General features: G+C 45.8%; 3 protein-coding genes across 3 annotated transcripts; 2 read left to right on the top strand and 1 right to left on the bottom strand.

The window, feature by feature from the left end:
• The first annotated feature begins 591 nt into the window (after nt 1-591).
• Nucleotides 592-1053, top strand: LOC122031601 (uncharacterized serine-rich protein C215.13-like). The gene has a single exon (XM_042590697.1). It carries the CDS (start codon nt 592-594, stop codon nt 1051-1053), a length of 462 nt encoding a protein of 153 aa, XP_042446631.1.
• Nucleotides 1054-5554: 4501 nt separating this feature from the next.
• On the top strand, nt 5555-22183 carry LOC122031599 (QWRF motif-containing protein 2-like). Its single transcript, XM_042590696.1, has 6 exons — nt 5555-6107; nt 6238-6509; nt 19371-21660; nt 21741-21830; nt 21971-22036; nt 22115-22183. Exons 1-3 carry the CDS (start codon nt 5555-5557, stop codon nt 19587-19589), a joined length of 1044 nt encoding a protein of 347 aa, XP_042446630.1. The 3' UTR covers nt 19590-21660; nt 21741-21830; nt 21971-22036; nt 22115-22183.
• A 765-nt stretch (nt 22184-22948) lies between these two features.
• On the bottom strand, nt 22949-24204 carry LOC122030876 (zinc finger protein AZF3-like). Its single transcript, XM_042589924.1, has one exon. The coding sequence runs from the start codon at nt 23845-23847 to the stop codon at nt 23122-23124; it is 726 nt and encodes a 241-aa protein (XP_042445858.1). The 5' UTR covers nt 23848-24204; the 3' UTR covers nt 22949-23121.
• Between the last annotated feature and the right edge of the window lie 421 nt (nt 24205-24625).

The raw sequence follows: 24625 nt of genomic DNA, 5'->3' as shown, positions 1-24625 counted from the left end.
CGACAGTTGGAAGACGACGGGATTTCGCACCAGAGGGCCTTCGGACCGTCGACCGTGGGAAGGAGAAAGGGTTAGGGCATCGAGAGCCGAGAGGGCCTTCGTCATGAAATTTTGTCTCGCATAAGAGGTTTTCGACGACAAGTCTCTTTTTTGTCTACGGCGTCACGTGTTTCTCACGGAAACACTATTTAATTTTGTCGTTACCTGTGTGGGACAGAGGGACAAAGAGGTTTTCAGGACAGGTGATTTGAATTGCTCTCCTTCACCTCTGCCATCAGCTTATATCACTCCCATGACCGAGCGTTTCGCCAGCTTTCACCGCTGACAACCCGCTTCCGTTACCTCCTCCTTTTCTTCTCTTTCTTTCTTTTCTTTTCTTTATCTGATTCCATTCCTTTCCAATTTCTTCGCATTCACTCTTCGTTTTTCGCCTCTTTTTCCACTGCGATTCCGCACATTCTTTTTTCCTTACTTCTCGTAGCGACCGCAAGGAGGGAAAAATCTCGAGATAGGCGGTTTAATTACTGCTCCTGGAAGAGCCTACCAGTGGAGGAGGATGGTTCGTCGAAGAGTAGAATGAGATTTCATAGAATGGCTACTACCGTTCTGGCTATCTCCGATAAGGGAACTGCAGGGAATGTGCGCGCATCTCGCCTTCGACTGCAGAAAAAGACCTCGAACCCTTCCCCTTCCCCTCACAGCCAGGATCCCTCAATCTCATTCAGGCCGCCGCTGTCTTCTTGCGAGAAGAACAATGTTGCTGCCCCCAATATTCCCCGCTGCAAGGATATCAACTCCCGCTATCAGGTAACCTCCTCCCCGTCCTCTTTTTCCGCTTCCAATTCTAAAGGTGGCTCGTTGTCATCGGCTTCCACAACTTCCTCATCGAAATGTACCTCTTTTACTTCTTTCTCTTGTTTCACGTCGATCACGTCCTCTTCGTCTTCTTCTACTTCTACGACTACTTCTTCTCGATGGCTTTTTTGTTCGAATGTCCCTGCTTCCCTGTTAGATAAAAATGGGAGGAGAAGAGGACAAGATGAACAAGTATAACACAATAATTTTTGTCTACCTTACACAAAAACACATTAAACACGTAGCCTATTTATAAGCTACTCATGACAACCCACTAACTCCACAATTCACTCCACTAACTTAACTATTCTACCCCACTAACTCCACAAATGTAACCACTACTACCACTCATTGCCACCTCATCAATCCACTCACTCAATAGTTAATTTTGAATCATTATATTTTATCAACACTCCCCTTTGATTCAAAATTACAAACGCCAAGACATGATCTAAAATAAATAAACTTGTCTCTTGGAAGCGACTTCGTCAAGATATCTACCACTTATTCATGTGTGTTGTAATGTTCCAACATAATTTTATTATTCGCAACTAAGTCTCGAATGAAGTGTAAACGAATATCTATATGCTTAGCTCTCGCATGGAAAGCTAGATTTTTTATCATTGCAATTGTCGCCTTGTTATCACAAAAAATAGTAGTTGCATCTTTTTGTTGTTGGTAAAAATCTGCAAGTAATCTTCTAACCCAAATTGCTTGACATGCTGCTGAAGTTGCTGCTACATATTCTGCTTCTGAAGAGAATAAGGTTGTAGTAGCTTGCTTCTTTGAACTCCATGAAATTGCTCCTGATCCAATGTTAAAAACACTAGCTGAGGTGCTCTTTCGATCATCCACTGAACTTGCCCAGTCACTATCAGTGAACCCGCAAAGATCAAATTTTGAAACTTTAGTATAATAAATTCCATAATCCACGGTTCCCGCGACAGCGTAAAATCCTTTTAGCTGCTCCAAAATTATGCTTCGTAGGATTTTGCATAAACCTGGAAATCACACCAACAGAAAAAAAGCAATATCTGGTCTAGTATGCATTAAATAAATTAAACCTCCAACCAAACTTCTAAAATTTCTTGCATTAGCTTTTTATGAACCATCTTCCCGTTGCAATTTCTCATTTATATTCATGGGTGTAGTAGCTGGATTGCAATTGAATAAGTTGAACCTTTTCAGAAGATCTGTCGCATATTTTCTTTGTGAGATAAAAATCCCATCAACTCCTTGCTTCACTTCAAGACCAAGAAAATAATGCAATATTCCCATATCTGACATCTCAAATCTCTTCATCATATTAGATTTAAAATCGGCCAATAGAGAATTAGAAGAACTCATATAAATTATATCATCGACATCAAGACACACAATAAGATAATCATCGCTACCTTGTTTCTTCACATAAAGAGTGGGTTCGTTTTCGCTTCTCGTGAAATCATTTAGTCGGAAATAACCATCAATCTTGCTATACCGTGCATGTGGGGCTTGTTTTAACCCATAAAGTGTCTTTCTCAATTTATACACCTTTGTCTCTTTGCCTTCAATTATAAAACCTTCTGACTGATATATCTACATAAACTTCTTCTTGCAAATCGTCATTCAGAAATGCAAATTTAACATCGAACTGATAAATAGGCCAATGCAATTGTACAGCTAATGCTAGGATAATTCTCACAGTTTCAAATCTAGCAACCGGAGAAAAAGTTTCTTCGAAATCAATACCTTGTTGTTGCGAATACCCTTTTGCAACAAGTCGAGCTCTATGTTTCTGAATGGTTCCATCGGCATGATATTTTGTTTTAAACACCCACTTGAGAACAATCACATTCTTGCCTTCGGGTAGATCCACTATCTCCCATGTTTCATTTTTATGGATTGCAATTAACTCTTCTTTCATTGCATTCCTCCATTCCTCTTTTGTTACTGCTTCTTCAAAGGTTGTAGGATCTGTAACAAAAAAAGTAAATTGACTTGACTCATATATTTCTCTCAAAGATCTAACCTTTTCTCGATGTGCTTCATCAGAAGATTCTTGTAAAGAGGATGAACTGCTACTTCTTGAATTTGATGGTGAGGGAGCTGGTGATCCCATAGGAGATTATTCAACACCTTCTATTGTTGGAGTTTTATTCTCCATTGGGATGTGAACTTGAGTCTCTTTACCTTGTGTATCCTAATTCCACCTTGAATTTTCATCAAAATCTACATCTCTCCTTATAATTAATTTATCAATAAGAGGATTATACAACCGATATGCTTTTGATTGATTGTAATTTCCAACAAATATGTATTTTTCAGATTTCTTCTCAAGTTTATGACGAAATTGAGAGTTAATCAAAGCATATGCAATACAACCAAAAATTCTTAAGTGATTTATCGATGGTTTTCTACCTCGCCATGCTTCATATGGTGTTTGATTTAAACAACCCTTGTTGGAGAAATATTCAGCAAGTAAACTGATGTGGCCACTAGTTCAGCCCAGAAAATATTTGGAAACCCTCTGATATTCAGCAAACTTCTAGCCATTTCTACAACAATTTGATTTTTCCGTTCGGCGACACCATTTTGCTCCGGTGTATAAGGTGTTGTTAATTGCCTGTGAATACCATGTTCTTCACAAAATTTACTAAATTCTTTAGATAAGAACTCACCTCCTCGATCTGTACAAAGAGTCTTTATTAAAGTACCATTCTGATTTTCCACAAGCGCCTTGAATTTTCTAAAATTTTCAAAAGTCTCTGACTTGTCTGCTGGAAAATATACCCAACTCATACGACTAAAATCATCAGTAAACATTAAAAAATATTTACTCCCACCAAATGATATAGTTCTCATAGGACCATATAAATCAGCATAAATTAGCTCAAGGCATTCCGAAGCTCTCCACGATTACCCACTTGGAAAAGACTTCCTTGTTTGTTTTCCATAAATGCATCCTTCGCATAAACCAAAAGAACTAATTTGAGGTAATCAAAAAACCATACCTTTCTGATTTAAAAGTTGCATGCCTTTGATGTTGAGATGCCCATATCTCAAATGCCACATCTTAGATTCATTATCTTCGCTAGCAATAAAAGCTTGGTTTCCCACATTAGAGATCAGTGGAAACATCTTATTTTCTATTATTTGCACACTAACAATATACTGTCCAGAATCTTTATCAGAAATAACACAAGCTCCATTATCAAATATAATAGCATAGTCACCCATCATCAATTGTCCAACACTCAACAAACTATGTGCCAAATTAAGAACAAAATAGACATTGTAAAGCAATTTTACTTTACCATTGCTAGTTTCCATGGCAATTGTGTCTTTGTCTTCGACTTATATCTGCTTATTATCTCCAAGTCTTACTAGCATCTTCTGTGATTCATCAAGCTCTTTAAATAATGACTTATTGCCAGTCATGTGATTTGAGCATCCATTATCCAAAAACCAAATATCGTTTTGATCTTCGTTAGAATGAGAATGAACTATAAATAACTTACTTTCCTCATTTTGTTCTTTCACATAGTTTGCTTGTGAGTCATTTTTACAATTTGTCTTTATATGCCCAAATCTTTTGCAGCCATAACATTGAATAGAATTTTTATTCCATTTTTGATCTCCATTGAATTGTTTCTCTTGTCCATAAAAATGGTTTCTTCCTTTGCCCCGTCCTCTACCATGAAAACCTCCTCTTCCACGACCTCTGCCAGCGAAGTCTTCTTCTTCTTCTTTTTTTTTTTTTCTATCTCCCCCTTTACTTGAGAAACTTGAAATGTCTTTTCTTCATCCTTCTTGGCAGATCTATTTCGCCTTGCCTCATGAGTTTGCAAAGAACCCATTAGTTCATCAAAGGATAAAATTGAAAGATCTTTTGCCTCTTCGATCGCAGTTACTATGTAATCATATTTAGGAGTCAAATTTTGTAAAACTTTTGAAACAATAATTGCATCAGTGATCTTTTCTCCATAAGATCTCATTTGATTGATAATTGAAATTACTCTAGATAAAAAAATTTTGTAAAGTTTCGTAACTCTTCATAAGCAAAGCCTCAAACTCACTTTTGAGAGTCTGGAGTTTCACTGCTATCACTCTGGAGGAGCCTTGAAATTCTTTCTACAATATTTCCCATGCTTCTTTGGAAAATGAGGCAGTTGCAATTCTTGAGAAAATTGTCTCATGCACTGCTTGTTGAAGAATGAACAGTGCATTCGAATCTTTCTTTCTGTTCTCCTTCAATCGACCTTCATCGGCATCCTCATCGTCAATGCCTTTCTCTACTAAATCCCAAAGATCTTGAGATCTAAATAGAGTCTTCATTTTGATACTCCAAAATTCGTAGCACTCTCCTTTGAAAATGGGGATGAGGGGTTGAGAAACTCCATTGATTGCCATTGCGAGCAACCTAGGACACGTCAAACTTGGTGCTATGATATCACTGTTAGATAAAAATGGGAGCAGGAGAAGAGGACAAGATGAACAAGTAGAACACAATAATTTTTTTCTACCTTACACAATAACACATTAAACACGTAGCCTATTTATAAGCTACTCATGACAACCCACTAACTCCACAATTCACTCCACTAACTTAACTATTCTACCCCACTAACTCCACAAATATAACCACTACTACCATTCATTACCACCTTATCAATCCACTCACTCAATAGTTAATTTTGAATCATTATATTTTATAGCAATGCCCCCGACTTCTTTGTCTAACAGATCCAAATCCGTGGGCCGGAATCGACCCACTGAGACCTCCGCGAGATGTATCGCTCGAGAATCTGCTGAGCTCTCCACCGCCGCTGCGAGTACTACCTCTCGGAGTCTATCTGTTTCCTTCCAAGGCGAGTCCCTCTCCTACCAGACCAGCAAGGCTAGACTCGTCTCCCCTTCTCCCATCAGGAAGCCCACACCAGAACGACGAACGTCTATCGCTCCCTCTTTTAAGTCAGAAAGCTTCAGACCTTCAGAAAATCACCATCGTTGGGCCGCTGCAAGGACTCAACAGTGCATTGCGTTGACAAGGAGCTTGAATTGCTCTGTCCCTGATAATGACTCGGTATTGGTGCTCGATGAGGGTGCAAGGAGGGCCTCCTTTGACGGCGGTGATTTTTCTCTGCCATTTTACACCGATATCTTGTCTTCTGGTGGCAATTCTGAGCCGTTTGAGCTCAATGCTCGATCACCAAGGATAGCAGCGACAACTTGTGGGAGAGATGTTCCTGCAAGGTTTTTATTAGAGGAAGGTTAATTGAAGCCATCACCTGAAGGGAAGTGCAAAACCTCTTCGAAGCCTGTTTCGTCGATAGATGGTTTGCTGCCATCTCCTTTGATTTCTTCTTCTTCTCCACGACCTAGCTCTTTTGGTCCTTATCTGAGTAAGCTGGCAGTTATATCACCAAGAGGCATTACTTGGTGTTCAACGAGTTTCTATTGGCCCAGCTAGAAGCTTCTCTGACACAGTTCCATTTTCTTGCAATGCTGCATCAATGTTTGGCATGGGTGCTGACATCAAGAGAGGGACATATGTGGAAAGGCAGTTGGAGGATGCACACCGGTTGAGGCTACTCAATAACCGACACTTGCAGTGGTGGTGGGTTAATGCACAAGTGAAGGATACCTTTCTTATGCAAAAATTGACCGCTGAGGTACTCTTTCCAGTTTGGAATTTGGATGTCATGTTGAATTATCAAGTAGTTTGTCTAGTTTGATATGATCTTTTATCGGAGTATTTGCTGCATTTTGCATCTTTAACTGGTTTTCCCCTCATTGTTTTTATTTTATCTCTAATCTTTATGTTGGGTTTACTTTGACTGAAGTAGGAATGGAAAGAGAGTAAAAGAAACAAAAACATTAATTGCTTTTGTTTACTTGCAAGGAAATAGATAGGATTGTGGTATTTATTTCCATCTATTTCCTGTATTTTATTTCTCCCTGAATTAGGCAAAATGGAGGTAGATAAAGTTTGTGCATCTGTTAAACACGAATAAGAAGTTGATATTATATCTTTCTTTCTGATTCTCTCCACGTAAAAAGAAAATTTGAATTTAGTAATAAGAAAATACAATTTGATTCCTGTTTTGTCAAACTTTTTTATTTCCCTTTTACTTCCTCTTCTCCAAGTAGAGGCCTGTTTTGCCATTTTTTGGCTAGCACTGTTGTTTACTAGAAGAAAGAAAATGTTGCTTATAACATGGGTAGAATTGGTCTTTCCCTCACAACCAAAGTGTGAAACATTGAAATTTTTGCATGCCCAGATATCTCTAAACCATTTTATCAGTTAGAGTTAATTCCCAGATATCTTTGCTTGTGAAAAAGTAATTCTAAAGAGGTTATAAGCTAATTGACTTAGCAAATAGTAACCATGATTACACTAGTTGGTACTTTTCATCAACAATTTCTGCTTAGCGTACTATCTGATACCCAGCACTCCTCCAGTACTTTACTTCCAGTTCTAGATCTTCTTTTGAGCTAAGCTTCACATTCTAGTAATATTCAGCATTGATCCAGGAAATACAACTTACTTTTTGGAATATGAACAGAATAGTAGCCACTTAGAATTTATTTCCCTACAAGTGTGGGTTTGTCCTGAATCCTGACTGATTGCTTCATTCATTCATATGCTTTCTACTATCTTCCTGCTTTTAGGCTTCTAATTCAGAATCAGCAAATAGTTCTTGGTTTTGCAAAGAATTACAACTTTACTTAAACTTTTTGATTAAAGAACAATAAGTATATATTTTTCCAACAAATGAATGCTATATGATTGGTTTTGCATAAGGAAATGTGTATAATGTCCATTTTAGTTATGCAAAACAAAAGAAAGAGTCTCAGTTAACCAGTCGATTACGGTAACAATGCAATGGTTCTTGAGAATTAAACAAGTTAGAGTGTATATAGAAAATTGTAAAAGCGCCAGCCTTTCAGTGTTTTAGATTATTATGTTGCTATAATCGAAGGCATCACAGAACTCTCAATTTCTGTTTGGCATAATTTGAGGTGTCTATAAGCATTAGTCAATTATGATCAATTTTCATATATGCTTATTTGTTTTTTGATCCGGCGGTAAGAACAGGGGACCCCCGTTCTGGGGAGTCAACGCCACGCGGAAGTCAAATGGCCAGGTGGCCGACCGGATATGGGTGGGTCGAACGCCCGGCCGGCTGACCGGTTTCTAACTGAAGGCGCCCCAGCACGAAGCTGGGCACCGGCGCTCATGGTACAGAATCGTAGGGCCGAGCGGATGGCACGCTCGGCCGAAGACATGAGGTAGCATACTGCTAACAGTCTCCACAAAGCACATTACCGAGAATCTCCAAGTAGACCACTATAGGTGTCCGACCGGACGTAAGGCAGAGGCTGGCCGGCCGGACGCCCGGCCGGGATCAAGGGGAAAAGGACAAGTGACATCTTTTTCTGACAGCGGGCATGTTCTACGTTTAGGCCATACTCCAAATCTTACGACAGGGGGTTCCGCTGTCCCATCGAAGACGTACTTGGACTGTAGCAGTATGGGGTCAGGTAAGCTCACTGACAGGCCCTTACTGGGGTATGGGCTGAGGACACGTGTACACCTCTGTATGTGTGCACCCGCTTCCCCCCAGCCCTATATAAAGGCCCTCATCTTTCGCCGAAGGTATGCGTTCTACGATTCTTGGAGCCACTTTCTTGTTGAGCTTTGCCTGACTTGAGCGTCGGAGGGTCGTCGCCGGGAACCCCTTCCCGGCCCGACTTCTGTGTAGGTTCACCGGAGGTCCGGGCGGATAGTCGGGAGATCTACGTCAGCCGCTTGGAGAGCGCCACGTGCCCAGCGTCCGTTGATTCAGCTTTCGGACAGGATCAATTTGGCGCCGTCTGTTGGAACGCTCCTGCATCCGAACGGAAGCAATGGACGAAGCTGGACGACAGCACACGGTGACGCTTTCCACGGAGGAACTCGACGCTCTGATCGAGTTGAGGGCCGCCAAGCTTGTGGAACAAAAACAGAAGGCACCAGCTGAGCGGCCCGAGCAGCAAGCAACATCAGCATCTGGTGGCCGAGCGGAAGCACCCCCAGCCACCGTTGCATTCCATCGGGCTCTATTCCGCACTCCTGAAGCCGTAGCAACTAATCGAGATCGGGGATCTTCTTCGGATGAAATGCCAAGACGAGACAACAGAAAAGGAAAAGCCCCCCGAGTGGACGCATCGCCCGAGTGGATCAACCGCCAATTTTCAGAGGCTATTCTACGAGACCCTCTACCCAAGCACTATGTGCCTCCAACGATCGGTGAATACAATGGAACCACCGACCCGGATGATCATTTGGGTAAGTTTGATAACACTGCAACTCTGCATCAATACACAGATGGAGTGAAGTGTCGGGTTTTCCTCACCACCCTCTCTGGATCGGCTCAACGGTGGTTTCGGAGGTTGCCGGACGGATCTATCACAAGCTTCAAAGACTTCCGAACGACCTTCCTCCACCACTTCGCAAGCAGTCGGCGCTATCAAAAAATCAGTGTTAGTCTGTTTGCCATCAAACAGGAAGCCCGCGAATCGCTCCGAGCCTACATCCAGCGGTTCAACAGGGTGGCTATGGATATTCCAACGGCCACCTCGGAGACCATGATGAATGCCTTCACACAAGGCCTCGTGGATGGGGATTTCTTCCGGTCACTCATTCGGAAGCCGCCCCGAGACTACGACCACATGCTACACCGGGCCAACGAATACATCAACGTAGAGGAAGCCCAAGCGGCCCGAAAAAAAGAAACTCCAACCGAGCGGGCTCCTCCTGCCGAGCGGAAGCCGCACGCCGCTCATCAGCCACCCAGAGGACCGAGGGTCGAAGCAATCCGCTCCCCCCCCCCCATGCTAGGTCCCACGTGCAAGAGGTAGCCGCCGCGCGGCTCAAGCCAAAGAAGAAATGGACCCCAATGTTCTGCTCCTTCCACCGGACGGACACACATAATACCAGGGATTGCCGGAGTCTTCCTCTAATCGCCCACCCCGTTCCCAGTAGAGGCGGTCGTCGATCGCCATCAGCCGACAGGCGACAAAGGCCTCGTGAAGCCGATCGGACGATAGCTGACAGGCGACAACAACAGACTCCCGAGCGACATCGCTCTCCGAGGCGGGAGAATCTCCGGATATCTAGGGAACGACCCCGACCATCTGCTCGGGAAGAAGAAAATAGAAGTAATACTTCCCGAGGCGAGATCAACATTATTGCTGGAGGGCCGACCGGAGGCGACTCTAACCGAGCAAGGAAGGCGAGTGTCCGGCAGCTCCAGATCCATGCGGTCGGCTGCAGCCAAGAACGGGCGAGCGGACCCGAAATCAGTTTCGGGCCCAGGGACTTGGAAGGAGTTGAAGTCCCCCACGACGACGCTCTTCTCATCAAAGCGGTAATAGCCAATTACACAATACATCGCGTTTTTATTGACACAGGAAGCTCGGTCAACATCATGTTCAAAAAGGCCTTCGATCAATTACAAATTGACCGAGCCGAGCTGCTGCCCATGACAACCCCCCTTTACGGGTTTACGGGCAATGAAGTTCAGCCGGTCGGACAGATCCGGCTGGCCATATCGCTGGGAGAAGAGCCGCTCAGAAGGACGCGTACTGCAAACTTCGTCGTGGTGGATTCTCCTTCAGCATACAACGTCATATTGGGGCGACCAGCTCTCAGTGAATTCTGAGCGGTCGTTTCCACCTTCCACCAGAAGATCAAGTTCCCCATCGAGGACAAAGTGGGAGAAGTACGAGGGGATCAACTGGCAGCTCGGCGATGTTACGTCGAGATGGTCCGAGCAGAAGCCAATGCCACTCGGAAGACGCCCCGGATCGAGGTGAACGCTATCACTGAAAAGTCACCCTCTTTGATCTATGAAGAAAAAGAGGAAGTGCAAATTCACCCGACCCGATCGGAGGCCACGACATTCATCGCGTCCGATCTGGAGGCGAGCCAGAAGGCGGAAGTGATCCAATGCCTCTAGAGAAACCATGATGTCTTCGTCTGGGCGACGCATGAGATGCCCGGAATTTCACCAAGTATAGCGCAGCACGAGCTACATGTTCGACCGGACGCCCGGCCGGTAAAGCAGAGAAAAAGGGATTTCAGCGCTGAACAGAATGTCATCATCCGAGCGGAAGTTGAGAAGCTTTTGGAGGCCGGACATATACGCGAGGTTCAGTTCCCGAGCTGGCTGGCGAACGTAGTATTAGTCTCCAAGCCGGGCAACAAGTGGAGAGTGTGCATAGATTTTCGGGATCTCAACAAAGCTTGCCCGAAAGACTTTTATCCTCTGCCTTGGATCGATCAACTGGTGGACTCCACAGCTGGCTATGAGCTGATATGTATGCTCGACGCTTACTAAGGCTATCATCAAGTGCCGCTCGCTCGAGAAGATCAAGAAAAAGTCAGCTTCGTTACAGCCGACGGCACCTATTGCTATAATGTGATGTCGTTCGGACTAAAGAACGCGGAAGCCACTTATCAGCGATTGATGAACAAAGTGTTCAAAGAGTAGATCGGGCGAAATCTGGAAGTATACGTGGACGACATTCTCATCAAGTCCGTCCGAGCAGCCGATCTCTTTGAAGACATGGAAGAGACTTTCCGAACGCTACGGAAATATGGAGTCAAGTTAAACTCACAGAAGTGCCTGTTCGGAGCAAAAGGAGGGCGTTTCTTGGGTTACATAGTGATCGAGCGGGGCATCGAAGCAAATCCCAGCAAAGTGAAAGCCTTACAAGATATGCCGCCTCCAAGAAATCTGAGGGAAGTGCAACGCTTGACCGGACGGATAACTGCCCTGTCCAGATTCCTCTCCAAGACTGCCGATCGGAGCCTGTCTTTTTTCAAAATCTTGCGCAAAGCCACCAAGTTTCACTGGGACGAAGAATGCGATCGGGCGTTCGAAGATCTGAAGACGTATTTGAATTCTCTTCCGGTACTAGCCAAGCCAGCTGCGGGTGAGCCACTTTGTATCTATTTATCTTCAACCGAGCAAGCCGTCGGCTCGGCACTAGTAAGGGCGAGCGAAGAAGAGCCTGTATATTTTCTGAGCCATATTTTAAAAGATGCTGAATCTCGCTACACTGGGCTCGAGAAACTGGCCTTCGCTTTGGTCCTCGCCGCTCGGCGCCTCCATCCCTATTTCTTGGCTCATACTATCATCGTCCGGACGAACAGCCGACTGGAAAGAGTGCTGTTGAATCCAGAAGCGTCCGGGCGGCTCATAAAATGGACAACGGAGTTGAGCGAATTTGATATTCAATACCAGCCCCGTTCGGCGATAAAGGCGCAGTTCTTGGCGGATTTTGTCACCGAAGTATAAAGGCCAGAACCCGAAGCCATGTGGAAGATATTTGTGGACGGATCGGCCACTCGGCTCGGGAGCGGTATTGGTGTATTGTTGCTTTCTCCCCAAGAAGAAAAGATGCATCTATCCGTCCGGCTTGATTATAGAGCTACGAATAATGAAACAGAGTATGAAGCCCTTATAACCGGCTTACAGGCTGCCCGGCATGTAGGGGCCGGACGGGTGATGCTACATTCAGACTCCCAATTGGCTGCTCAACAACTCTCAGGCTCCTTTGAAATCAACAACGCTCGGCTCAAACTTTACGCTCAAGCCTTTGAGAAACTCAAAGCCGACTTCAGAGAGGTTATTATCCAGAAGATACCCCGAGTGGAGAACCAAACGGCCGATGAGTTAGCCAAACTCGCAAGCTCAATAACGCCGGTCGTCATTCAACAGCCAGTTGAACAAGTATCTTTGGTGGCCCACGTCAACCGGATGGATGGCCTCTCGTTCCCGAGCGACTGGCGGACACCCATCATGGAGTTTCTCCGCTCGGGTGCTACACCGTCTGATCGGGAAGCAGCCCAGCAATTAAGAAGGAGAGCCGGTCGGTTCACGCTTATTGGAGATCAGCTCTACAAGAAGGCCTTCTCCCGCCCACTGTTGAAATGCGTAAGCTCGGAAGACGCGGAGTACATCCTCCAAGAGGTGCATCAAGGATCGTGCGGAGGGCATCCGGGCGGACGATCATTGGCCAAAAAGGTCCTGCTGGCCGGGTACTTCTGGCCAACCCTACAAGCAGACGCCGCTCGGACCGTGGCGACGTGCCTATCTTGCCAAAGGTATCATAATTTCTCTCACCGACCGGCGGAAGAAATGAAGGCAGCTACTGTGTCCTGTCCGTTCGATCAATGGGGAATGGATATTGTAGGTCTGTTTCCTATGGCGACCGGACAGCGGAAATTTTTGCTGGTGGCGGTTGATTATTTTTCCAAGTGGGTGGAGGCCGAGCCGCTGGCCAAGATCACCGAGCAGATGGTCAAGAAGTTCATCTGGCAGCACATCATCTGTCGGTTCGGCATCCCTCGTCGACTTGTTTCATACAACGGGCGGCAATTCACAGGAAAGTTGCTCGAAGATTGGTGCAAAAGCTATGACATTGAGCAACACTTCACGTCCGTGGCATACCCCCAAAGCAATGGTTAAGCCGAAGTAGCCAATCGGGAAATTCTTCGTATTCTGCGCGCTTGGCTCGACCATTTGAGAGGAAGCTGGGTAGATGAAGTGTCGGGCGTCCTATGGGCCATCCGAACCACCCCAAAGGAAGGAACGGGCGTCACGCCTTTCTATCTGGTATATGGCGGCAAAGCGGTTATTCCTGTCGAAGTCGGTGTCGAGTCAGCCCGGATCCAGAATTATGATGATGATAACGCCGAGCGGAGGAACATGGAGCTGGATTTGATCGAAGAAGAGCGAGCCAAGGCGTCCGTCCGGCTGATGGCGTACCGGCAAAGGATGAAGCAGAATTACAACCGGTGCGTAATCCCCAGATCATTCCAGGTGGGTGACCTTGTCTGGAAAAAAGTAAAGTCGGTCGGCGACGTCGGCAAATTGGAGGCTCCCTGGGCAGGCCCCTTCAAAATCATCGAGAAGCTCCGCTCGGGCGCTTATTACTTGGAGGAGGAAGACGGGCGACAGCTGGGGCGACCGTGGAGCGCGAATCATCTCCAGCCGTACCGAGCTGGGTAAGAGGTGCGCTGATGTAATTTTACATATACTTGGGTCGCCTATGTACTTGTAATGCAGGAAGCAAAAATAATTAAAGGACAGCAAATAGCTTCGCCGAACGGAAGTGTCAAAATTAGCCTTAAAGGCCGTCGAGCTCCGACGTTAAATATCGAGAGACGAGCCGGCGTCTATAAATAAGCTGAGCGGAAGACCGTCGAGCTCCGACGTTAAATATCGAGAGACGAGCCGGCGTCTATAAATAAGCCGAGCGGAAGACCGTCGAGCTCCGATGTTAAATATCGAGAGACGAGCCGGCGTCTATAAATAAGCCGAGCGGAAGACCGTCGAGCTCCGACGTTAAAAATCGAGATACGAGCCGGCGTCTATAAATAAGCCGAGCGGAAGACCGTCAAGCTCTGACGTTAAATATCGAGAGATGAGTCGGCGTCTATAAATAAGCCGAGCGGAAGACCGTCGAGCTCCGACGTTAAATATCGAGAGACGAGCCAGCGTCTATAAATAAGCCGAGCGGAAGACCGTCGAGCTCCGACGTTAAATATCGAGAGACGAGCCGACGTCTATAAATAAGCCGAGCGGAAGACCGTCGAGCTCCGACGTTAAATATCAAGAGACGAGCCGGCGTCTATAAATCCTCCGAGCGGAAGAGGGCAATAAAAAGGACGGCAAGTGTCCAAGGAATTGCGCTATCAAAGCGTCAATGTCGTTCGACCGCTCCTTTATCCGATCCGCTCGGCTCTGCACCCAAAGGTACATCGACATCTAGCGAGCGATCTCAGCCATCAAAGCGGAATATTACATATTTAGCCGAGCGGAAGGGTCACGCCAAATACTTCGTAAGAATCCCTTTCGGATGCTAGAGGTGTGATAGTAGATGGGCGGACAACACATATATTAGCTAGCCAAAGGGGCAAAGTACGCGAAAGGAAAGCATTGCATTAAAAATTAAAACTTTAGGCCCAGCGGCCTAAGTACAAAAAAAAGATCATTTTTTGGCCTAGCGGCCTAACTACATATAAAGACGTCTACTCAATGTAATCGTAAAGGTCCTTGGGAATGTTGTTTAAGAGCGTCACTTGATCGCCGGCCGGAATAGTAGTGGAGTCCAGAAGAAGACCTTTAGACTTCAGATATGTGGTGGTGGCGGTAATGGCGAGGTCAAAGGCTGTATACATCTGCTCGCAAACCTTCTCTGAAAATTCAGGCGAGCGGATGTAATTTTGTCGCAGAGTAGCGACCCGGCTCGGCTCGGCCTCTTGATATTCTTTGAAGGCCAATTGAGAAGCAGCGAGGGACTCCTGCAGAGTTTTCAGCTCGTCTGTATGCTTGACTGCATCAGCCGAGCGGCCTACCTTCTCGCCATCAAGCTGGTCCATCAGCTCCTTTACTTTCTGCTCTAGACCCCGAGCCTCCACATTCTTTTTCTCCAGGTCGGAGATGGCCGTGTTTTTGCGAGTAGTGGACAGGGTTATTTTTGTGTCGAGCGACTTGACCTGTCGCTCGGACTCGGCCAAGGCGTGGGCCTGATCGGCCGTCTTTTTCTGCTCGGCCGCCAGTAAATCTTGAGCTTTCTTCAGCTCCTTTTGCAGCTCAGAATAGGAGGGGCCTTTAGAGCCGGACGGACCAACGACCGCCTTCAGTTGCCTTAGTTCTTCATCTACCAAGGCCAGGCGGTTGGAGACAGCAATCTCCTCCACCCATCTCTGACAAAAGAAATAAGAAGTTGTTATTGTCCGATCGGAAGGAATGCATACAAAACTCGGGAGAAAATAAACTTACCCCCGTGGCCTGTTGCATATGGCTATTGGCCAAATTTCGGAGGGGGATGAGCGCGACGCGTGCCCGAGCGTCGACCCACATCTCAGCTAGTGGGCCCTTCAAAGTGATGGTATGCTCGGGCGCTGTCGGTTGGTCGGCCTCTGGCAGCAGTTCTTCAGTCGGAAGATGAAGAGTGACTTGTATCGTGCGGCCATGACCTGGGGTCGTCCGACCGGCGGTCGGAAGAGGATCAGAAGCTGGCGCCAAAAACTGAGATCGAATGGTCGAACGCTGGGCTGGTTGAGGAGCGGGCGGAAGGGAGCTGACTGGAACGGCTTCAATAGGGGTCGCCGGCTCGTCCCATTCCGAAGGAGTCCGATCGGACGAAATGGATTCGATCTCCGAAGCCTTTCCACGAGCACTTGCAGTGGCTCGGGCGGAGGGTTGAACAGCAGACGTGGCTGAGCGGACGGGAGTCTCCACTCAGTGCCTTTTCGGGTGAGGCTGCTCTTCTTCTAGAACTGAGCCGTCACCCCAAGCGGAGGGCTCTTGGCTGAGGGTTGCCCTAGCCGCTGGCTCTGGGAGAGAAGCCTGAGCGGCCGACTCCCCGGCATGTGTCCCGCTCTCTTCTTCATGCGAGCCGACCGGCTGGATGCCGAGCGCCTCCATCTCCTTTGCTGCTGCGGCTTCGAGCGCCGCCGCCTTTCTCTTCAGAATGTCGGCCATTACCGACTCCATGACGATGTCCGCTGCAAAGGAAAGGAGAAAAATCAGTTAGCAATCAAAGCAAACGCCCAAGTAAAATTCTTACCGAAGCCGCTCGGAAGAGGAGTCCGTATGGGACTCAGACCAAAGATGTACATCACTCCTTCGTGAAGAAGCTTATTGATGTCGAGCCGTAGACCGGCTAGCATGTTTGCAGCATGGAGGTAATTCGGTCGGGTCTTGAATTTCTTCAGCTCAGGAGTGGGGGATAGGTCGACCTGCCACTTGGTCCGGAAATCGGCTTGATCGGGCATACGAATATAGAAAAAATACTCCTTCCAATGTTTATTGGAAGAAGGCAGTTTGTTAAAGAAGACTAGGCCGGGCCGAGCTTGGAACATGAAGGTGCCCGGCTTAGGGATGGCAACGGGGCGGGGCGGGGGCGGGTTTGTCATTCCCATCCCCGCCCCGTTCTCAATTTTTCGGGTTCGGGGATTCCCCGAACCCGAACCCACGGGTTCGGAGATTCCCCATCCCCGCCCCATTTCTAAATTTAATTTATATTATTATTATTATTATTTAATAATAATTATTAATGATAATATTAATATTAATATTAATATCAATAACAATAATATTATTATTAATAATATTTTCAAAAATTTTAATATTAATATTAACACTATTATTAATATTTTTTAAAAAATTATATTATTATTTATTAATATTAATGATAATAATATTCGGGGCGGGTTCGGGGATGGGGATAGCATTCACATACCCGCCCCAAACCCGCCCCATCCCCGAAAAATCGGGGATCCCCATCCTCATTTCGGGTTTTCCCCGTGGGGTCCCAAACCCGCGGGGAAAATTGTCATCCCTAGCCCGGCTCGGACTGCTTGGGGTAATAGAAATAATTAAAGACCTCCGGTCGGAGGGGGATGTTGTGGATCTTGAACAAAATAACAACACCACAGAGAAGGCGAAAGGTGTTGGGTACTAGACTGCCGAGCGGAACACCAAAAAAGTTACAAACATCTATAATGAAAGGATGTACAGGGAAATGCAAGCCAGCAGTAAACTGGTCGCGGAAGACACAGAAAGCTCCGCGCAGCGGCCTGTGTGGCCGAGCGGAGGGACCGTCCAAAAGAAGTTCAAAATCATTGGGGATTTCAAAATTGTCTGTCAGAACATCAAAGTCACGCTGGTCGAATCGGGACTGCATGGTAGTGTACCATGGGCCGAGGGACTGGTCTTCAGGATGAGAAGAACTAGCCATGTTCCGAGCGGGAGAAATCAAAAAGGCAGAAAGATAGAAGAAAGACGGCAGCAAGTGAAAAGAGTACCTTGGAAGCGAAAACTAGGGAAAGAAATGCAAAGAAAGCACCGGAAATGAGAGAAAAGAGGAGAATCTTACGGGAAAAAGAAGGATCGAAGGAAGAACACCTGGGATCGACGGAAGCAGGAGAATACGATCGCCGGAGCTCTAGAACGCGAGGGATAACTGGGAGCACGCGAAAGAAGGGGTAAGGCGACGGGGGAGAAAACGAAGATTTTATAGGGTGGAGGCCGGGCGGCCTCCACCGTCGGATCCAGGTCACGGGAATCAAAGCGTGCATCGCACCGTTCATTTCGAACCGCTTTGATCCCATCAAAGCACCACGCCACCGCCGGAGTACGATGACGACAGTGTGCCACGTGGCATTCAGCCATTCGAAGCATTTAATGAACGCATGCTCAGCCTTAATGTCGAAGATTGGCGCAGATTACGAGGAGGTTCAAGGAATGTGGCTGTTGACTAACCTCAAGGCCATCCCTGTGATAGGCCGAGCGGAGGATAATGCCACCCAGGCGCCGCCCGGCTAGACTCGCAGTCCAGTCAGTCGGACTAATCGCCTCCTTCGACTAGACTTGAAGGGGAGGCAAGTGATCCGGCGGTAAGAACAGGGGACCCCGTTCTGGGGAGTCAACGCCACGCGGAAGTCAAATGGCCAGGTGGCCGACCGGATATAGGTGGGTCGAACGCCCGGCCGACTGACCGGTTTCTAACTGAAGGCGCCCCAGCACGAAGCTGGGCACCGGCACTCATGGTACAGAATCGTAGGGCGAGCGGATGGCACGCTCGGCCGAAGACATGAGGTAGCATACTGCTAACAGTCTCCACAAAGCACATTACCGAGAATCTCCAAGTAGACCACTATAGGTGTTCGGCCGGACGTAAGGCAGAGGCTGGCCGGCCGGACGCCCGGCCGGGATCAAGGGGAAAAGGACAAGGGACATCTTTTTCTGACAGCGGGCATGTTCTACGTTTAGGCCATACTCCAAATCTTACGACAGGGGATTCCGCTGTCCCATCGAAGACGTGCTTGGACTGTAGCAGTATTGGGTCAGGTAAGCTCACTGACAGGCCCTTACTGGGGTATGGGCTGAGGACACGTGTACACCTCTGTATGTGTGCACCCGCTTCCCCCCAGCCCTATATAAAGGCCCTCATCCTTCGCCGGAGGTACGCGTTCTACGATTCTTGGAGCCACTTTCTTGTTGAGCTTTGCCTGACTTGAGCGTCGGAGGGTCGTCGCCGGGAACCCCTTCCCAGCCCGACTTCTGTGCAGGTTCACCGGAGGTCCGGGCGGATAGTCGGGAGATCTACGTCAGCCGCTTGGAGAGCGCCACGTGCCCAGCGTCCGTTGATTCAGCTTTCGGACAGGATCATTTTTATTTCTTAACATATCTAATCTCTTCATTAGCAAACGACCTTGCTAGGACTTCTTGCCTGCGGAAATTAATGCCAAATCAAATTTGTTTTATTAAATCGTAACAGTGGAAATCTTTTGTAGTTGTATTTTTGGAATTCTGATTCTTTTAGCTTAAACATGTCAATCTAACATTGAGTTTATTTGCTGGCATAATTTGATTTTTTTTTTTTTGTTTGTTGTTGTTGCTGCATGTTTATGATCCATATAATCTGTCTTTTCTCTTAAGATATTTGTATTTTGGCCTTTCTTTCAGAAACGCCTTTATGGTGCATGGATAACTATCGCAAAAATGCACAAGTCTTTAGCAGTTAATAAATTACAACTACAGACTAAAAAACAATATCTGAAATTCAGTTCCATTCTCAAGGGTCAAGTAAGTAGTTTCCTTTGTACAGTTACATATTATATGTTGAATACTGGCAATTTTGTTTGTTGGTTGTATGTTCCATTTTCATATAAGTTTCATTGTTAGTTAGGTCATAACATATTCCACATAGATTATCTCCTTGAACAAAATGGAAGAAAGAAGATACATGAGGAAAGGCAATAGAATTTATTTACACTAAGCTGAAAGTTCCCTTCCAGTTGACTGCAAGTTCCCAGTTCAATCAATTGGAGCTCAAAGAGAAATATTATGTTCTCCAAACAGGTGTTAACTCGGGAGTCAACTGAACTCTCTAGTTGACTTATCTTCTTAGAGATTCTAACTTCACTCGGTTTACACACTTGTAGGCCATGCAAAGCTTGAAATCGAGTTGAACAGCAGACTACAATCCGTAACTTCTTGTCCATTTGTTGAAGGTTTCATACAAATAACTAGATAGACCCCCATGATGTTGCCCCAAAGTGCAAACCTTAATATTACAATCACTTGTTATCTCTCACTCTCATATAACTTTTAGGTCTTCAACCTTGTCAATACTTTATGTTGTCCTTGACTTTACTTACCTTCAGGCTTTCAGTCCTTTTAAATGCAGTAAGCCCTCTAATCTTGCTCCAACTTGTTGTCTTTCACGGTTCATCTACAAAATCCATCTCTTGTTGAGTTTCCCTACAGTATGCCTCACATCTCCAGTCACTCAAACACTCAATGTCATCCTTCTTCAATCACCTATGTGCTCACCTCATTACAGGCTGCCAAACTATCAAACAAACAAACACTTTATGCTCCTTGTTCTAGAGTTCACCTCATCAGAAATTCGAATCTATTGAATGCTCCAAGTCATCCTTTGTTAATCACCTTCAAGTTCACCTTGTTATGGACCTCCAAGCCATCAAACACAATCCATCCAACTTGACCATGTCAACCATAACTACTCCATCTTGTTGTGTCTCTTGGAAATTCTTGCTCCCATTGGACCATTTGTATCAATATACATTAGGACAGAGTATCATTTCCTATTTGATCCCTTTGAATTCCATATTTGACTATTTGATCCCTTTGAATTTCATATTCAAAGTTGTGATCGGATCTAAGAACTCCATGTGCACTTTGTCAAGTTCTTGATCAATTGATGCATATATCAATGCCATAAGTAAATCTAACTTAAAGACTTTACAAAACACATCAAAACAACCTAATCAAGCCTAGCCATTTGGGAGAATCATTGCACTAACCCATCTAAGCCCTCTAAAGGCATTGGACATGGTCGAGTCATTCCTTCAAGGCCAAGCCAATGGAATAACCTTAGCCTCTGTCCATGATTAGTTGGCGTATTAGTATATCAGCAAACTCTCCTGAATGAACAATGATATGGAGATGAAGACTATATCTTTGATTCAGTAGCTTTTGCCTTGTCTAGGTTCATGCCTTAGTGAAATATTGTTTCATCTACCCTCTTTAAGTTAAGATTAGTTCCTGCTGGGGTCCACCAAATTAATACTCTAATTTTGTTGGATCCAGTTTTAAATAAACCCGATAACTAACACATCTCATTGGAGGAAAAATCCTCTGCAGTGCGCTGGACTCAAACCTTAGATCCCTTGGTTATCCATTGGAAGGTCTAATCATTTCACCATTGCCCCAGGAGTGACAAAAAAAAAAAGTTCTTTCTTCTATGTAAAGTGGATATGAATCATAATGTTTGATTATATCTTGGTGGCTAACTTATTATTTAATTCGTCATTATGCCAACATCAACATAGCATATTGAAGATCGTTAATCAAGCCCATTCAAGCGGATTCTGATAACCAGCCTGCTATTGGTGAGATTGCTCCAATTTCAAGACTATGATAAACACTTTTAGATGTCTTTCAACTGTCTCTGCCTAAGACCAATTCACTATTTATATTTATTGAATTGGGTCATTTTCTGTTTGGAAAGAAATATTGCCTTAAATTTTGTGCAAATCCTATGAAACAATATTATGAGTTGTGATTTAAAGCCTCAGTAGTCCATCTAACTCTTAATCTATTCTGTTATGCAGATGATCTATCTAGTAAAATGGTCACTTGTAGATCAAGAACATGCAAATGTTGTCTGGTTCTATTGAAGCATTACAACACCAGTACCATCTGCCTTCCAGTTGTTCATGGAGCAAAGGTTCACACCTCCAGGCCTATAAGAATTGGCATCCGCTTTGCAAAGTGTACATTTAATTTAGTAGTTCTTCTGTTTAACAGGCAGATTTTCATGAAGTGAGAAACGCCTTCGGTTCAGCAGTTGATATGATGCAAGCAATGGGAGCTTCAATCTGTTGTGTGTTGCCTAAGGTTTGATGCATTGTTATTTCTCCATACTTTGCAGACTCCCTGAGAACCTACAAATTTAGCTTTTCTCGATAGTCCTTAGAAAGTAAACCAAAATTTCTTTGTTCCTTCACCTGACATTCTATCAATTTCATTTTATGCAGGTAGAAGGAAGAAGTTCCATGGTCTCTGAACTTGCTGTGAAAGAACCTGCAGTCACACTAATGCATGTGAGTATATAAAACCTGTCATTGGTTGTTGATAGGCATCCTGCTCGCTCGTTCATACTGAGAATTATTTCGAATCAGGTGAAACAATGTAGCTTGCTAGGTCACATAGCACAGCTCAGCAGACCAAGCCTGATTCAACTATAGACAGAAAAATTGAGCGCGTCTAACTACTAACACAATCTCTGCCTCAATTCCAAACTGAAAAACTCTATAGAAGCTGACAGATGCGGAAGTTTGGTGAGTTTGATCGAGTGCTCGACCTACCATGAATGTGTTTTGATTTAACAATAGATTTTGTTTCTTTTCAAATTTTCTAATCCCACTGTGGTCCTTCTCTGTTTAAGCTGATGTATATATGAACTAAGATTCCTGTAATTGTGGTTGTTGATATGCAGTAAAAAATTGTCATGTGATCTCTCAACCACTCGCTAAACAAACCCCTCCTTGAAACCAGCAAACAAATGATAGCATATACAAGTTCTGTGTATCTGTGAAATCTAGAAACCCAGGGTGTCCTTGAACTTGTAAAACAAGCTAGGGAAGCTGCAATAAAAATACTTGGTTGGGTCAACTTTCCATGTGGCTCTGAACTAGTTCTTAAGAAGCTTCCTTAGGCTTGAGGTCCAAGTCAAAGTAAACTACGCCAAGTGTGAAGAAGCTCCAATGAGACACTGGAGTGTGACTTCTACTGCCATTTTCATGCATTTTTCTGTGCATTTACATCCAGCGACTTGACCAAACTTCCTATGGATAAGTCACACAAATCTAAATGACTTGCTTTGGAGGATTAGAAGATAACAGATCCTAATTGTGATTGACTCGACTAATTGTAACTTGAGCATGACTTGTTTAAACAAGGAGAGAAGAAAAGTGAAAGGCAGTGAAAAGTATTTCAATTTTCGAAGTCTCAACTTGAACGTAAAATAATAGTAATTGATTCCAAATGGAGTCTCTCAAAGAATGAAAATTCTCTGTACAGAAGCCAAGCAAACACAACAGCATCATGAATTGATCATCTGGCTTAAATTAATATTAATTTAAAGCGTTGGGGAGTTGACTTCGGAAAACGGGATCAGGTGTTTGTTCTACGCCGGAATCATGAGTCTCGGCTTCTTCAACGCCATCGGGCTCTGCACTTCTTCCTCCTCTGCCGCCGCGGCAGCCACGCGCCTCCCAGCGACGTCCGGCCCGAACTCTGGCGCCGGCGGGGCGTTCAAATCGAACGCCCTGTGGCTCGAGCTTGCGACCTCCGAGGCGGCGGAGGCTCCGCCGCCGAGGTTGCCGTCGTAGTGGCACCTCTTGTGCCCCCCGAGGGCCTGCCCCGTCGGGAATGACTTCCCGCAGACCGAGCACTGGTGCGCTTTCCCACCGCCGCTGTTGGCGGCGGCGGCGGCGGCCGCGGCCGCGGAGGACCCGGAGGCCGAGATCGCCGGGGATGCAGCGGAGGAGGCTAGCGCCTCCTCCCCCGCGTTGAGCTTCCGATGGCTGGCCTTGTGTCCCCCCAGCGCCTGGTACGACCCGAAGGCCTTTCCGCAGACGGAGCACTTGAATTCCGCCTTCACGGCCGGCGGCAGCGGGGGCGGCGGAGACTCCGAGGGGGCAAAAGGCGAGGAAGCTCCGCCGCCGCGGGCGAGCATCATGAGGCACATGGCCAAGTACTCTTCCTCGGTGGGCTGGTGATCGAAGAAGCGGTGGTGGCGCTTGGAGCGTTTCCGCTTGGCCCACCCCTCGACGGGCGGCGGCTCGTCGTCGCTCATCTCCACGCCCCCGCGTGCCCGAAGCAACGCAGCGCCGGCGTCGACCACAGCCATCTGAATTATCACAAAAACGACTTAGATCCAAAACAAGGTGCAGGCAAGTCGGCAAATCGGCAATCGGCAATCGGCAATCGGCAATCGGTGGTTGCAGTGGTTGTAGGCGAGTCGAGGAGTGAAGAATGTGCTTTATATATAGAGAGAGAAGAACGCTAAAAAGCAGAGGAGACTGGACGAGTCCAACCGAGCCGACGCCGAGCCAAATTCCAAAACCAAGCGCGGGTCAGGAATCCTCTAACAACGCCCCATCACAGTGGGGACTTGGCGCGAGAGCGGCTCAAGCCAAGAGCCGCCGCGAAAGGGAAGCGGAGTCAGTGGCGGTTGGTTGTGGGAACTAAGAAATTGAAGTGGAGAAGGAGGAAGAGTCAACCGAAAGCTAAGTAGGGAGTGAAATCTCGCTGGGTGCGGCCAAGAACAGTAAACACAGCTAAGCGCGTGGTCGGCCTTTGCGTGTGCGGTTTGGGCTGAACCCGGAATAGAAAATTAGTTCTTGATTTTGGTCTACTGTTTTTTTTTTTAATTTAGTAGAAATAAGTTTAGTCTCACATCTAAAATATTTAAATATAAATTTTTTGTATATATAATTATCTTTTGATTCAATTGTGAATTAGCATTAAATGGCAAACCTCTTCTGCTTTTTTCTCTACAAATACTAATCTGTTTTTTTACCATGTAAGTTATAGAAGAGTGATATTGTCCTAGTCGAAGGAAATTCGTTGAATCTCAATTGTATTTGTTACGGAAATTAAAGTTATCCCATTGATTCTCATTTGTA

This window comes from Zingiber officinale, chromosome 11A, assembly GCF_018446385.1.
Source record: "Zingiber officinale cultivar Zhangliang chromosome 11A, Zo_v1.1, whole genome shotgun sequence".
NCBI classification, from domain to species: domain Eukaryota; kingdom Viridiplantae; phylum Streptophyta; class Magnoliopsida; order Zingiberales; family Zingiberaceae; genus Zingiber; species Zingiber officinale.
The sequence above is the reverse complement of the archived record's forward strand: the minus strand, read 5'-3'. Positions and strand labels throughout refer to the sequence as shown.